We start from the raw sequence: 12,512 nt of genomic DNA, 5'->3' as shown, positions 1-12,512 counted from the left end.
AGCAATCCGCGCTTTAGCGATTCACGGTTTAGTAAATCCTTGCTTTAAATTAAATGCGACTATACGCGCATTTTTACGGTATTTCGTGAGCTCCCACTGCAAGTGGCGAGCCATACCACCTGATCAGTGGGAAGTGCGTTGGCATTATGAGAAATATCTGAGAGACAAAGATCCAAATTCCGCCTATACGAAAAGAATACACATGCATTGTCATCACATGCATCTGCCCTTATCAATCTTTGAAGGAGAAACCAGCATCAGAAGATCCTTACCCAAAGAAACGGCTTGGTTATGAAGTTCTGGTGAAGTGGACGCTTCGGTTCGAGGTTCACCTGACCCTGCTAGCGAACGTTAAATAGTTTGTTGCTTTATGCACAGTCTCCACAACAGTAGCCTACTTCATACTTTATTCACATTATTCATTTTGGACTTTCAAAGATTGAATTTCTTTCCAAAATTATGAAATAGAAATAGACATTAACATTTAGTTGCGTGACCACGAAACATACCACGTGATCAGTGGGAAGCGCTTTGGCATTATGAGAAATATCTGAAAGACGTAGATCCAAATTCAGCCTATACGAAATGAATACATATTCGCCTAAAGGTATCACGACTTTAATATGACTTTATGCAAAAATTGTACAGTGAAATCTATCCAGACTACTCTGATGCCAGACAAGAGCTCGTACTCATGTGGTAGTAGATCTGGGTTTTTTTTCATTATGTTAAAATTCAGAAAAAAATATGTAACCATACTTTGTCAGAATTAAATGCTTATCATTACAAATACAATAACTTCAATATAGATTAATTAAAAACTGGTCTTTTCAAATTTGATCTGGTAATAGCGAAGGGTTTTTAAACCCTGGAGTCCCCTGCCCTGCCCTGCAACATTCCACTAATAATAACCTGTTTTAAGTGGGAGTCAAGCTATAAAATAAACTTCTGAGAAACATTATATAGAAAAAGCATTTTTGCACAATACATATTAAGATGTTTAAATATATTACCAATTGTGCTTAATCTAATTATGCAAAGAAATTAGTTAAACTAAGTAAACTGTATTTTGAACATTTAAAAGTAAAAGTGCGTGCTCTTCATCCAAGATCTAAAAATACGCGTCTTTCTTTGCTTATATTGTGGTGGGCAATGAAATACAGTAAAATGCGCATGTAGTTGGATTAGAATTTAAAGAGAGGTTTGAATTGACCGTGATTCACCAAAGCACGGAGAGTGCGAACGCGTCGTTCGCACGCATAAGGCGGGACGCCATTTTTCGGTAAGTGACATGTATTAACACTCCGCCATTACAATAAACGTATTAAATGCTATTACATCACCGAAGGAATACCTTTTGAAATAAAACGTCAAGGTGCGTGAAACTAGCTGATTTGAATGTTTCTTTTATTCTCCTTATTGACACGTTCTCTTAACTAAAAGCTAAAATCGTTCATTTATGTTTTTCCTTCTTACAGTTTTTGAAATCGGTATGTTTACTTACATTTACATTTTAGTAGTCGCTCACAGAATACAGTCTAGCCAGTACAGTAGGTTAGAGTTAAAGCTAAAGCCGTAGATCCGTACCTTGATCTGGGTTACTTGGTACAGATACACATTTGTAATACATAATATACCATATGTATTATATCATGTTCAAACGCAGCCTGAAGACTCATCTGTCTGTGGAATATTTAATTGACCACTGACCCTGCTCCTATCTTGAACTGAAACTAGTGCTTATAGTAAGGTATTTCTATTCCATTGATGGTGAATAACAAACTCTAGTACTTCTCGTTGTGTGAGAGCTTATGTATTTTTGCACTTCTAGGCATCAGCATTGATCCCGGTATTTCTACAGTATTCTAGTTCATTGGTATGTTGGACTCTAACCTGCTGTACTGGCTAGGATGTATCCTATGAGTAAATGACAAAGCACTTTTGTAAGTCGCTCTGAATAAGAGCGTCTGCTATATGCCCTAAATGTAAATTTAAATGTATAATATATTATTGTAAATGTATTATATAATTACGTATTATACAATTATGCAATACACCATGTGTATTACGTTTTCCGATTTTTATCAGTAGTTGTTTTTTGACCATAGGACAACAGATATAATGAAGAACAAATTGCGATATCAACATATATCACGAAAACTGTAAAAAAAAATACGACGGTAATCCACATTTCTAAGTGAGGAAAGTGCTCACTATTTGAGTTTAACGTCACATTAAAGCTGGCAGTATGTTTTATGTAGCACATTCGTGAATATACTGACACCACGTGTTAAATTAAGAAATGTATTGGGTGGTTTGTAATTAAGTGGTTGGTGACTGTTGGCGACTGTACACAGAGCTCTTATTCAGAGCGACTTACAAAAGTGCTTTGTCATTTACTCATAGGATACATCCTAGCCAGTACAGCAGGTTAGAGTCCAACATACCAATGAACTAGAATATTGTAGAAATACCGGGATCAATGCTGATGCCTAGAAGTGCAAAAATACATAAGCTCTCACACAACGAGAAGTACTAGTTTGTTATTCACCATCAGTGGAATAAAAATACCAAGCACAGCTACAAACCAGGCAAACGAGAAATAACAGCATTTCTACTTGTATAAAGCTTTTTTCCCCATAGCAGATTACCTGTCATTCCACTTCTTTGTCATGTTTTTATGTTTCTTTTGTGTTTGTGTTGTTTTTTCCAGTCAACCAGACAATGAAGTTTTTGTGGCAGCACTACTTGGTTATTGTATGGATCATAGCTGAGAGTGAGTCACACTGCCACATCGTTGACAAATCTATATTTTTTTGCCATAAGTCATGACTTAAAAATAGAAACTGTACCAGTGGAGTGCGGTGTGTCCTGTGTGTGCTTCCTCCCTAGGGCCGCTGATTCTTTCTTGTGTGTCAGTGAGGTTCCCAAGCAGGGAGCCTGTCTATGTTGCTCTTGGCAGAACGCTAGTTCTGAAAGCTCAGTTTGAAGTACAGCCTGCAGAAAAGATTCGCCTGGTGACGTGGGACCATAAACGCGGCTCCCAGGAGGTCCGGCTCGTCACAAACAACTCCCCGCACAATAACAGGGTGACTGTGGAGATGGACCGTCAGCAGCTGCGACTCACTGGAGTGCAGAACAGTGATTATGGACACTATACTGTTATGGTCACAGATGACAAGGGGAACCAGATATCTGCTTCTGTCGAGGTGCTAAATGTTCGTAAGTGCCTCCGGTTATATTTTGGCCCTACTCATTTTATTTTATCTGTAGTACCATATTAGCTTTATTCAAATAACTTTGGATACCTAAACCTAGCCAAAGACTGCACCACTTTTAAATGTTAACCTGCCTATAGCACTCAGTCAGCACTTTGCAGAACAGTATCAGGGATCAGAAACCATGAATCATAAATCATGAATCAACTCCCGCAGTACTTTCAGAGCCCTCTCTCTCTCTCTCTCTCTCTCTCTCTCTCTCTCTCTCTCTCTCTCTCTCTCACACACACACACACACACACACACACACACACACACACACACACACACACACACACACACACACACACTCACACACACACACACACACACACACAGATAGTCCTCCTGTGGCATCACTTTCCCTGCAGTGTACTCTGCAAACCAAGGGGGCTCAGTGGGACGTCCCATCATATACATGGTGGATGGATGGCGTGGAGGTTACCAATTTAACTGCTAACCTGTCAGCAGATCACAGCACATTCTACCTCCAGGAGAGTCTGGCCCAGAACTACACGTGCATTGTCAACAGCAACCAAGGGACCAGCAGGGTGGAATGTCTGAAAGGTAGTGTCCTGTTCACACAGCCAAGCAGGGCATTAGTGGAATGTCCCATAATCCTAGAGACCAATGGTATAAACACGCGCACACACACACACACACACACACACACACACACACACACACACACACACACACACACACACACACACACACACACACACGAGGAAGAGGTTCCAAATGCTAGATGTTTTATCACAGAAATGGGGCATGTTAGAGGAGTCAGGCAGGTGCTTAGAAACCAGAAAGACAAACCTGTATCTGGAATGCTCAGTATGCTACATGGGAAGAGGTAGGCGTGGCAGTGCAGGGATGAGTGTGGTTCCTGCAGTTTGTAACAACCAACAGTTCTGCAAGGAGCTGGGAAGACCTGGAACAGTTCATCCGCTAGTCTATGTCTAGTTTTTCATGTGTTAATTCAGGAAAATTGCATTGTGAACGTGCAGTAAATTCCCAAGATTAGGACAAGGAACCTCCACTTTAGAGGACATAAAGAATAATTAGCTTGCTGGATGATGTGACAGCTCCATCACTGTTTGTTTCTTTCAGTAGCTCCTGATCCAGATCACAAGAACTGGGGTCTGATTGCAGCTGTGATCATTGAGACAGTGGTCATTGTTTGTTTCATTGGGTAAGATTTTTTAAAAATATATATATGTTTTATCAACTCATTTTATCATCCATTATTTTTTAAGCTTATTCCTCAAGAATATGTATTTGTAGGTATCACTGCATGGAGTACTTACGAAGGAGAAAGAAGTGATAGAACATCTCTTCACTACCACCAACAGTCTTTTTAATTTTTTTAAATGTAAATAATATATTAGAATATAATATTATTAGAATATAATATGTAAATATTATATTAAAATATATTTTAAAAATAATGATATTAAGTACTGAATAAAATTAATTATATTGCATTTATCATATATAACTGCTTATACACTCATAAAAGTACAATAATTAATTCTATGATTATTGAAAAAATATTTAATTACTTATCTACACTGTTTTATTTAATTTAGATTACTTCACTATAAATATATATAGATTTATTTATTTATATGTATAGAATCACACCACACACACACATACACACACACACGTGTATTCACACCTACATAATGTCTCAAGCACTGAATGTTAATATATATTTAATTAAAATAGAATGAATATTCTTGTCCACTCCTTATTTTGAAGTATTCCATTTTGTATTCAATCCAACCATGAATTTAGTTCTTTACAACCTTTCCAAATGAAGCAGGAGGCTATTCAGTGCCAAGTATTTTACTTTCCAAAGACGTGAGTACAGCAGAGAAGTGTTGAGGAAAAATGTGCACTGCACAGGACATGGAAAGAGGACATATGAAGAGAAAATGGTCACACTTCTAGGGCTGTGGACAGATCCTGCACGTCCTTCCTAAGCGCTTCCTTCTGGGCTGAACATGCTCATATTTCATTCAGCCCCAAATGGTGCTCCATGCTCAAGTACACTCAGCAGAACATGGGAGGAACTAGAACTTCATGACCATGTGACCATGCGAACTTGGCTGTGAACCCCTCTTCTGCATATTGCTTTGTGCAAAGATGATTTGATATATGCTACGATAAATAGGTATGACTTCTTTTCCATTTGACAGTGCAGTTTGGACAAATTGCTTTAAATTCTCACTTAACTTCATGAAAACGTGACGTACCGTTACACAGTGCAAATAATAGTCGTGATTTTGGTCTCTCCAGTAGCCAAGTGCCATGGAACTCAGATCGCAGTTGTTTTGGACTGTCATCCTTATGCAAGTTTTAGGTGAGACCTTTTCTCTACTGACTTGTGACTAAAATCTATAGACTAAGCATAAAAACTCAGAATGTTTTGCATGTGGCCTGTGAGCTTGTGTGCTGATATGTCAAATGTGATCCATGTATTTTTCTGTTGTGAGATAGGGGAATGGGTGTTTTGTGTTAGCATAGCCTACTGGTTTCCACTCGACAAAGTCTCAATGTCAGTGCTCCAACTTTAGACTACAAATGGAATTGTAATATGAGCAGCTTAGTCCACTAAATCATGTAAGGTGGTTTTGAAAAATTAGGAGTTGTCTCTACCCTGGACATTCACAAGTCCCAGTGCAACTGGAATTATTACTTTTTCAATCATTCACACGTGGCAGTTGCTCATAGGCCGCTTAAAAACGAGAGGTCCCCAGTATCCAGTTCCGGGAACAGCTTCCTGAGAAAGTATTAATCGTGTGTCTGGGCGCTCCCCACTGTCCTACGTGGTGTACTCTGTGCGTGAACAGCCATAATGTAAACTCTCCGCCACTGCTCTGTGTAGAGTACCACTGTGTTATCGTGTGTTTCCTCAGCCAGCAGCCCATCCACGTGCTGATTGGACAGGACCTGATCCTGCGGGCTCAGCTAGACCTCCCAGCAGGAGACCACATTACCAAGGTGACTTGGGAGCACGAAGCAGGGAAGAGGGCTTCTCGGAGAATGAAAGTGGGCGAATATCCCAGCCAAGGCTCCGGTGGCAGGGTGGGCGTGAACCACAATGGAGCTTTGATTTTACAGAAATTCCAGATGGAGGACAGCGGTGTGTACACAATCACGGTCACAGATCAGAGGGGAGGCCAAACTTCAGCACACTGCTGAAGTTCCTTTGGTTTCATTGACCGCAGTGTGTTTGAAGATGAGGAAAAAAAAACATTCCTCAATCGAGAAGTGTGGAAAATCTCTGGTATCCACATATTGTTTGACTGTTCCTTCTTACTGACTTTCACATGTTGACAACTGCTCTATCCTGTACATTCCATGTGACTCTGTATGTGTGTGAGTGATGTTTGCCCCACTCCAGAGGCCGGGCGTCACGTATCCGTGATGGTGAACGTGTCGCACTCGAGTCAGGAGGCGTGGGGCACAGATCCCACTTTCACCTGGCTGCATGAGAAGGTGTCCGTTACAGAAGCGTTGGGGCACATGTCACCTGACGGCAGCTCCCTCTACCTGGCCGGACCGCTCTGTGGACACTTCACCTGCGTGGTGAGCAACAAACTGGGGCACAGCTCTGCCACCTACACAGCAGGTACAACACCCAGAGCATCTCCTCTCCTCCTTTTAATACCAGCACATGTCAATTTTGGAGTAAAAATTTTAAATTGTCTATTTGTTTTCAAAAGCAAAAGATTTGTTATATTTGCGCCATGCCATCTGGCAGTACCGAAATCTAATGATCAAATGTTTAAATGGTGTTTTTGCATTCTAGAAGAGAAATTCTATGGGTGTTTCTCTGAATTTTCAGGGTTTCTTACAAAAGAGAAAGAATTGTTTGAATATAGTCTGTTATAAGTTCTGCTCTCAAAAGTCAAGTGCGATCTGTGAGGTTTTAACCGGAAGGTTTTATATTTTAGCAGCTAAGCTAATGCTCAGGTATAGCTCAATCAGCTTGCTTCAAAACTGTACAAGATATGGTAAATTCTCTGGCCAGAACTTAGCTGGTGTGTGTGTATATATAAGTGGTGTATGTTTGAGCTCTGTGCTGTACCTTTCAGAGCCCTGTGAACGAGAGAGCGGAGGCACTACTGTAGCTGTGCCTCACGCTCCTGCTATTTGTGGCTGGAGGTATGGCCTTCCTGCTCTGGAGGTACAGGAACACACACTTCACAAGACAACCTCCACATTAACACACATTCACTGCCAGTTCAATTCACCAGACATGTGTGCAGTGAGCAATGGCCACTAAATGGACACAGAAATCTCAAAGCCCATGTTCACCAGACAGGTCAATTCAGTACACATTACACCTTCCTCCGTATACACAGAGATAGAGTGTGACCAGCCCCTACTCTCCTATTCCTCAGTGCTGACAGCATCAGTGCATTCAAGAAGGTTACACACTTTCAACAGCAAAGGCCAAGTTCATAACTTTATATTTTCTTCCTTATTTGAGTGCTGAGCCCCTGCTTATTTGAGCGCTGAGCCCTTGCTTATTTCTGTTCCAGGAAACACGAGCAGTACAACAGCAGAAGGGAGAGGCTAGTGGAATGAAACTCAGAAGGCCCAGTGCATATGGGTGTGACCCACATAACCAAACAAGAAGTAGCGCCCTCTCCCCTGACGATATGTGAATGAAAAGTGTTATCTAATGTCCCTCGGTGTGCACATTAGTTCATATTAGTTCATTTGGTTGACTCTTTCAAAATGGTTTGAAGAAGGGAAGGAAGCTGATGAGTCACCAGCCAAAGCTGGTGCATTTCTGTACTCTCTGTATTTATATATGTTTTTAAGCACTACCACATACACGGTTTTAGCTGGAAGTTATTAAAGAATAATGTTTTTTAAAGCTTTGAACTCAGAAGCAGGCTAGCAGAGCCTTTGGAGGACAGGTTCATCCAAGAACATGAACATGAACATGAAGATAATGCACACGTGTCTGAAGTCACTTTTTATGTAGTCATTGTGGGCTGGTATTGTTGTTGCATGAAAGGCCCAGTGTCTAGTCAAGAACTATCGGCTTCACTTCAGTACAGCACTAGGGCAGAGGCAACGAAAGCTTTAAAAAAGTGGTTTAAAAAAAAGTCACGAAATATCATAATTCCTGATAATGACTTGCTATTATTACAATAAAACAGAAGGAAAGTGAAATACTTTTGTTTTAAATGGATCTAAAACAACAAAACTGTGACTGCATCCATTTCAACAATTAAATCTATTCTATAAAATTTGAGGGAAACAATGGCTTTATTTCCAAAAACTGATACAGGTTGTCTTTCAGAATACCTGCACTAGCAGGGTTTGGCTACCTGCATGCACTGAAGAACAAAAATCAAACTTCATGAAATTCACAGCGTGGGGGTTGGACTTAGTTGGCCAACAAAAAACAGACATGGCCTTATACCCACTTACTCACACTACAGCAGATGAGCTGCATATTTAGCCACAGAGGACAAAGCTCTTGAAAAAAAGGCGTGCCTACATGACACACAACTGCTAAATCAATCATGCAGATAAACTCACATTACAAAGTCCACCTTGGCCACTAAGAGACGGTTACCATGTCGATAGCATACCACAGACTTATAGCAGACATGGTGGCATGGAAAGAGAGGTGTCTTAAAAAGTGTTGGAAGGCGATTTTACCAGTTTTTAGACTAGACTTTGGACTTTCTTGCACTAGAAAATTTAGAAGACGAATAAGAGAATGACACACTTTTGCTAAGTAACATGAAGGTGAGATAAAATAAAATGTTTGCTCTCTTTAAAAAAAGACATCTGATCACCGAATGGAGCCTTAATGTGTAACCATGGACAGACATTCTGGTACAAATAAGCTAATAAGCTAATGTAGCAATAACCTAATCTATCAATAAAGGTTTATGATTAATTTTCAGTGGAAATTTTATCCCCTGCAAAATGGTCGATGTGAAAATGATCCCAAATGGACTGCGATCTTTAAACACCTGAGACATTTTCCAGTGCTGTAGAGAGTATTTTATACACAAAACTAGATTTTACTGTATTTAAGCAGTGTGCAGATAGCTGAAGACCAGTGCTAGCAAACAGGTGAAGGTTGTCACTGACATTTGAGCTATCTGTCTTTTTATTATTAATCATCATTAAATGTTTTATAACACTGCATGTAGAATTGAGCGACTTAAATGATGTGCTTCCCAGGCAGGTTTACTGGTAATGTAGGCAACAAAAACAAGTGGTTGACTAAACTGCTAAAGTGACACCATTGCACATGGCTTACAAAAATACACCGCTTCTTAGCGAACTAGTATGCAGGAGGCTGTGTCATAAGCATGTTAGGAGGAGTTATATTTACATAGCACCCTTCAGAGAAGTCAAGGTCACTTTACAATTAACACAGCCAACTTTTACATCCAGTCACGCACCACTGAGGAGCATCAGTAAATTGTGCACAGGAAACATAAGTGCCCTGGAGAACACCAACCACCACTGGGCAAACAAACATCAACCACCACTGGGCAAACAAACACAAACACACACACACACACACACACACACACACACACACACACACACACACACACACACACACAAAGCCTCATTAGGACGGCCTCAATGTTTATGGACTGTGCTGTGGGAGGAAACCAGAGACCCTGAGTGTAAGTCTTGCAGACAGGTACAGCATGGAAACTCCACAGATAAGGACTTGGAGCAGAACCCTTATCGCTGAGAGGCAATGCCAACCCCCCCCCAAGCCCCCATGCTGCCTATGCAGCATGGCAGTTTAAGCCACAAAACCTCGATGAACCATAAAATATGAAACATTTTATGCCACACATGCTACAACATGGTTGTTCATTTACAATCGGGTCAGCGCGAAGCCTAGAAATCAAGGGCGACGGGCAGACGGGAGTGTGATCTCAGTGGAGGCTCATATTCTACATGTGAGCTGATTGGTCAGTGAACTTGTTTTTACTCTACTGCTCATAACCACTGGAATGTTGCTATAGATCTATGAATCCCAGCCTTCAGCCAAAAGATTTACACATGAGCCAGCTAGGTAAACTAAAAACCTGGCTATACAGTTCAGCTGTAAATTCAAGAATCAGAAATGGGGTGGAGCTCCACATCACACTGAAATAAGCAAATATAAATAAGTATCACACTGAACCTTCTCTCCATTGAGGGTTGGGTGGCCTGTAACACCCTGTCACTATTTATGTACAGTTGTGTTCAAAATAATAGCAGTGTGTTTAAAAACATGAGTAAAGCTCAGAATCCTTAAAATAGTTTTTATTTCCATGCATTGAGAACACTGCACATTATATTCTAAATAAAAAAATGAAGAAAAATGTATACATTTTTAATTACTTTACAGAAAATGATGAAAAATGGATATTGGGCTGTTAAAAAAAAATAGCAGTGTCTGCATTTTTCTTCACAAACTCAAATATTTACTGTATAAACTGAAAAATCTTTAGGATTTAGCATTGCTGTGAATCACTAAACTAATATTTAGTTGTATAACCACTGTTTCTTAGAACTGCTTCACATCTGTGTTGCATGGAGTCGACCAACTTCTGGCAGCTGTGAACAGGTATTCCAGCCCAGGATGATTTGACAACTTTCCACAATTCCTCTGCATTTCTTGGTTTTGCCTCAGAAACAGCATTTATGATGTCCCCCCACCAAGCTTTCTATCGGATTAAGGTCCGGGGACTGGGCTCGCCACTCCATAACTTTAATTTTGTTGGTCTGGAACCAAGATGCTGCTCTCTTACTGGTGCGTTTGGGCTCGTTATCTTGTTGAAACATTCATTTCAAGGGCATTTCCTCTTCAGTATAAGGCAACATGACTGCTTCAAGTATTTTGGTATATGCAAACTGATCCATGATCCCTGTTATGCAATAAATAGGCCCCACATCATAGTAAGAGAAACATTCCCATATCATGATGCCTGCACCACCATGCTGTGGTGTACTGTGTACTGTGGCTTGAATTCAGTGTTTGGGGGTCATCTGACAAACTGTCTGTGGCCCTTGGATCCAAAAAGACAATCTTACTTCCATCATTCCACAAAATGTTTCCCCATTTCTCTTTAGGCTAGTCCATGTGTCCTTTGGCAAACTGTAACCGCTTCAGAACGTCTTTTTTTTTTTTTTTTTTTAAACAATGGGACTTTGCGGGGGCTTCTTGCCGATAGATTAGCTTCACACAGGTGTCTTCTAATTGTCACGGTACTCACAGGTAACTTCAAACTGTCTTTGATCAGCCTGGAGCTGATCATTGCCTGTCTTTGCCATTCTGGCTATTCTTTGATCCATTCCAATGGTAGTTAATTACACAAACTCAGGAGTATGCATATCATGAATGCTGGGTCTGATGGTTTTCTATGACTCCACTACACCTATCGGTAAGTTATTTGCCATGTAGTAATATAATTTCTACCAAAAACAGTGATTGATCTGGTTAGTCATGTTGGACTGCTAGTATTTTCAACACAACTGTATAAAAGTGTCATAGTTCACAATCTGAAGTGTCATAGTTCATACTGAAAACACTGTTGAGCAATCGAATGTTACTAAGAGACCATAAAGTCCCCAGGGTGCTTCTGAAGGCAGAGGACCCTTCTGGGTACAGAATCCCCATGGCCGTGGTGCTCTGTGGAACAAGAGCAGCTGTGCCACAACAACCTGTGCCACGCTGGCAGGAGCCGCACAACCCACTCACACGTGCAGGCCTCCACCTGCGGCTACGCTGATAAAGAGAGAGAAGGACCCAGCACTCACCACTGGCCAAACAGAGCTTCAGACTGCTTACAAATTGTCCGAGAGGGAAAAACAGGAACAGCAAGGGACAAATGGCAAGATAGAATGCTTTAACAGGCCACGCCCTAGCGAGTTCCTGTCACGTGCACAGGGACCTGGGGGTTTTGGTTTTTTGGTTTTTTTTTCCGCTGCTTCTATTCATGGTGGGAAACAATGGTCCAAAAGCGGAGCCAACCCTGAAACCAATCTCTACGAACGGAAACAGGACACCCACTACAAAACAAGCCAAGGACTTGTATATATGAGAATTCCTTTTCATTATAATGTAATGGATTAACTGCCTTAATCTTAATATTCACATGAATGCATGTGTAGTCTAGAAATACATTTGTTATGCTAACTACAGCAGGTACAGAAGTCTTCAATCAATCTCTTACCAAGATTAGTGTGGGTAAACAC

General features: G+C 40.7%; 2 protein-coding genes across 2 annotated transcripts; both read left to right on the top strand.

Moving 5' to 3' along the window:
- The first annotated feature begins 1,406 nt into the window (after window positions 1–1,406).
- On the top strand, window positions 1,407–4,998 carry si:dkeyp-97a10.2 (uncharacterized). Its single transcript, XM_035526604.2, has 6 exons — window positions 1,407–1,490; window positions 2,714–2,776; window positions 2,893–3,222; window positions 3,597–3,824; window positions 4,368–4,449; window positions 4,542–4,998. The coding sequence occupies exons 1-6, from the start codon at window positions 1,460–1,462 to the stop codon at window positions 4,579–4,581; spliced, it is 774 nt and encodes a 257-aa protein (XP_035382497.1). The 5' UTR covers window positions 1,407–1,459; the 3' UTR covers window positions 4,582–4,998.
- Window positions 4,999–5,266: 268 nt separating this feature from the next.
- On the top strand, window positions 5,267–8,533 carry LOC145659685 (uncharacterized). Its single transcript, XM_081722574.1, has 6 exons — window positions 5,267–5,309; window positions 5,562–5,625; window positions 6,182–6,462; window positions 6,634–6,897; window positions 7,364–7,455; window positions 7,814–8,533. The coding sequence occupies exons 1-6, from the start codon at window positions 5,267–5,269 to the stop codon at window positions 7,937–7,939; spliced, it is 870 nt and encodes a 289-aa protein (XP_081578700.1). The 3' UTR covers window positions 7,940–8,533.
- Window positions 8,534–12,512: the final 3,979 nt, after the last annotated feature.

Source organism: Electrophorus electricus, chromosome 1, assembly GCF_041902795.1.
Source record: "Electrophorus electricus isolate QZ-2024a chromosome 1, ASM4190279v1, whole genome shotgun sequence".
NCBI classification, from domain to species: domain Eukaryota; kingdom Metazoa; phylum Chordata; class Actinopteri; order Gymnotiformes; family Gymnotidae; genus Electrophorus; species Electrophorus electricus.
This window is presented reverse-complemented; position numbering and strand designations above follow the sequence as displayed.

What these genes read in the sequence shown, in the direction of transcription:
- si:dkeyp-97a10.2 (XM_035526604.2), top strand. Translation starts at nt 1,460, where the DNA reads ATGTTTTTCCTTCTTACAGTTTTTGAAATCG. An exon ending in TCTTACAGTTTTTGAAATCG is followed by an intron (nt 1,491 to 2,713) that starts GTATGTTTACTT and finishes TGTTTTTTCCAG; the next exon opens with TCAACCAGACAATGAAGTTT. An exon ending in TGTCGAGGTGCTAAATGTTC is followed by an intron (nt 3,223 to 3,596) that starts GTAAGTGCCTCC and finishes ACACACACACAG; the next exon opens with ATAGTCCTCCTGTGGCATCA.
- LOC145659685 (XM_081722574.1), top strand. Translation starts at nt 5,267, where the DNA reads ATGCTCATATTTCATTCAGCCCCAAATGGTGCTCCATGCTCAA. An exon ending in AAATGGTGCTCCATGCTCAA is followed by an intron (nt 5,310 to 5,561) that starts GTACACTCAGCA and finishes TGGTCTCTCCAG; the next exon opens with TAGCCAAGTGCCATGGAACT. An exon ending in CTCTGCCACCTACACAGCAG is followed by an intron (nt 6,898 to 7,363) that starts GTACAACACCCA and finishes TGTACCTTTCAG; the next exon opens with AGCCCTGTGAACGAGAGAGC.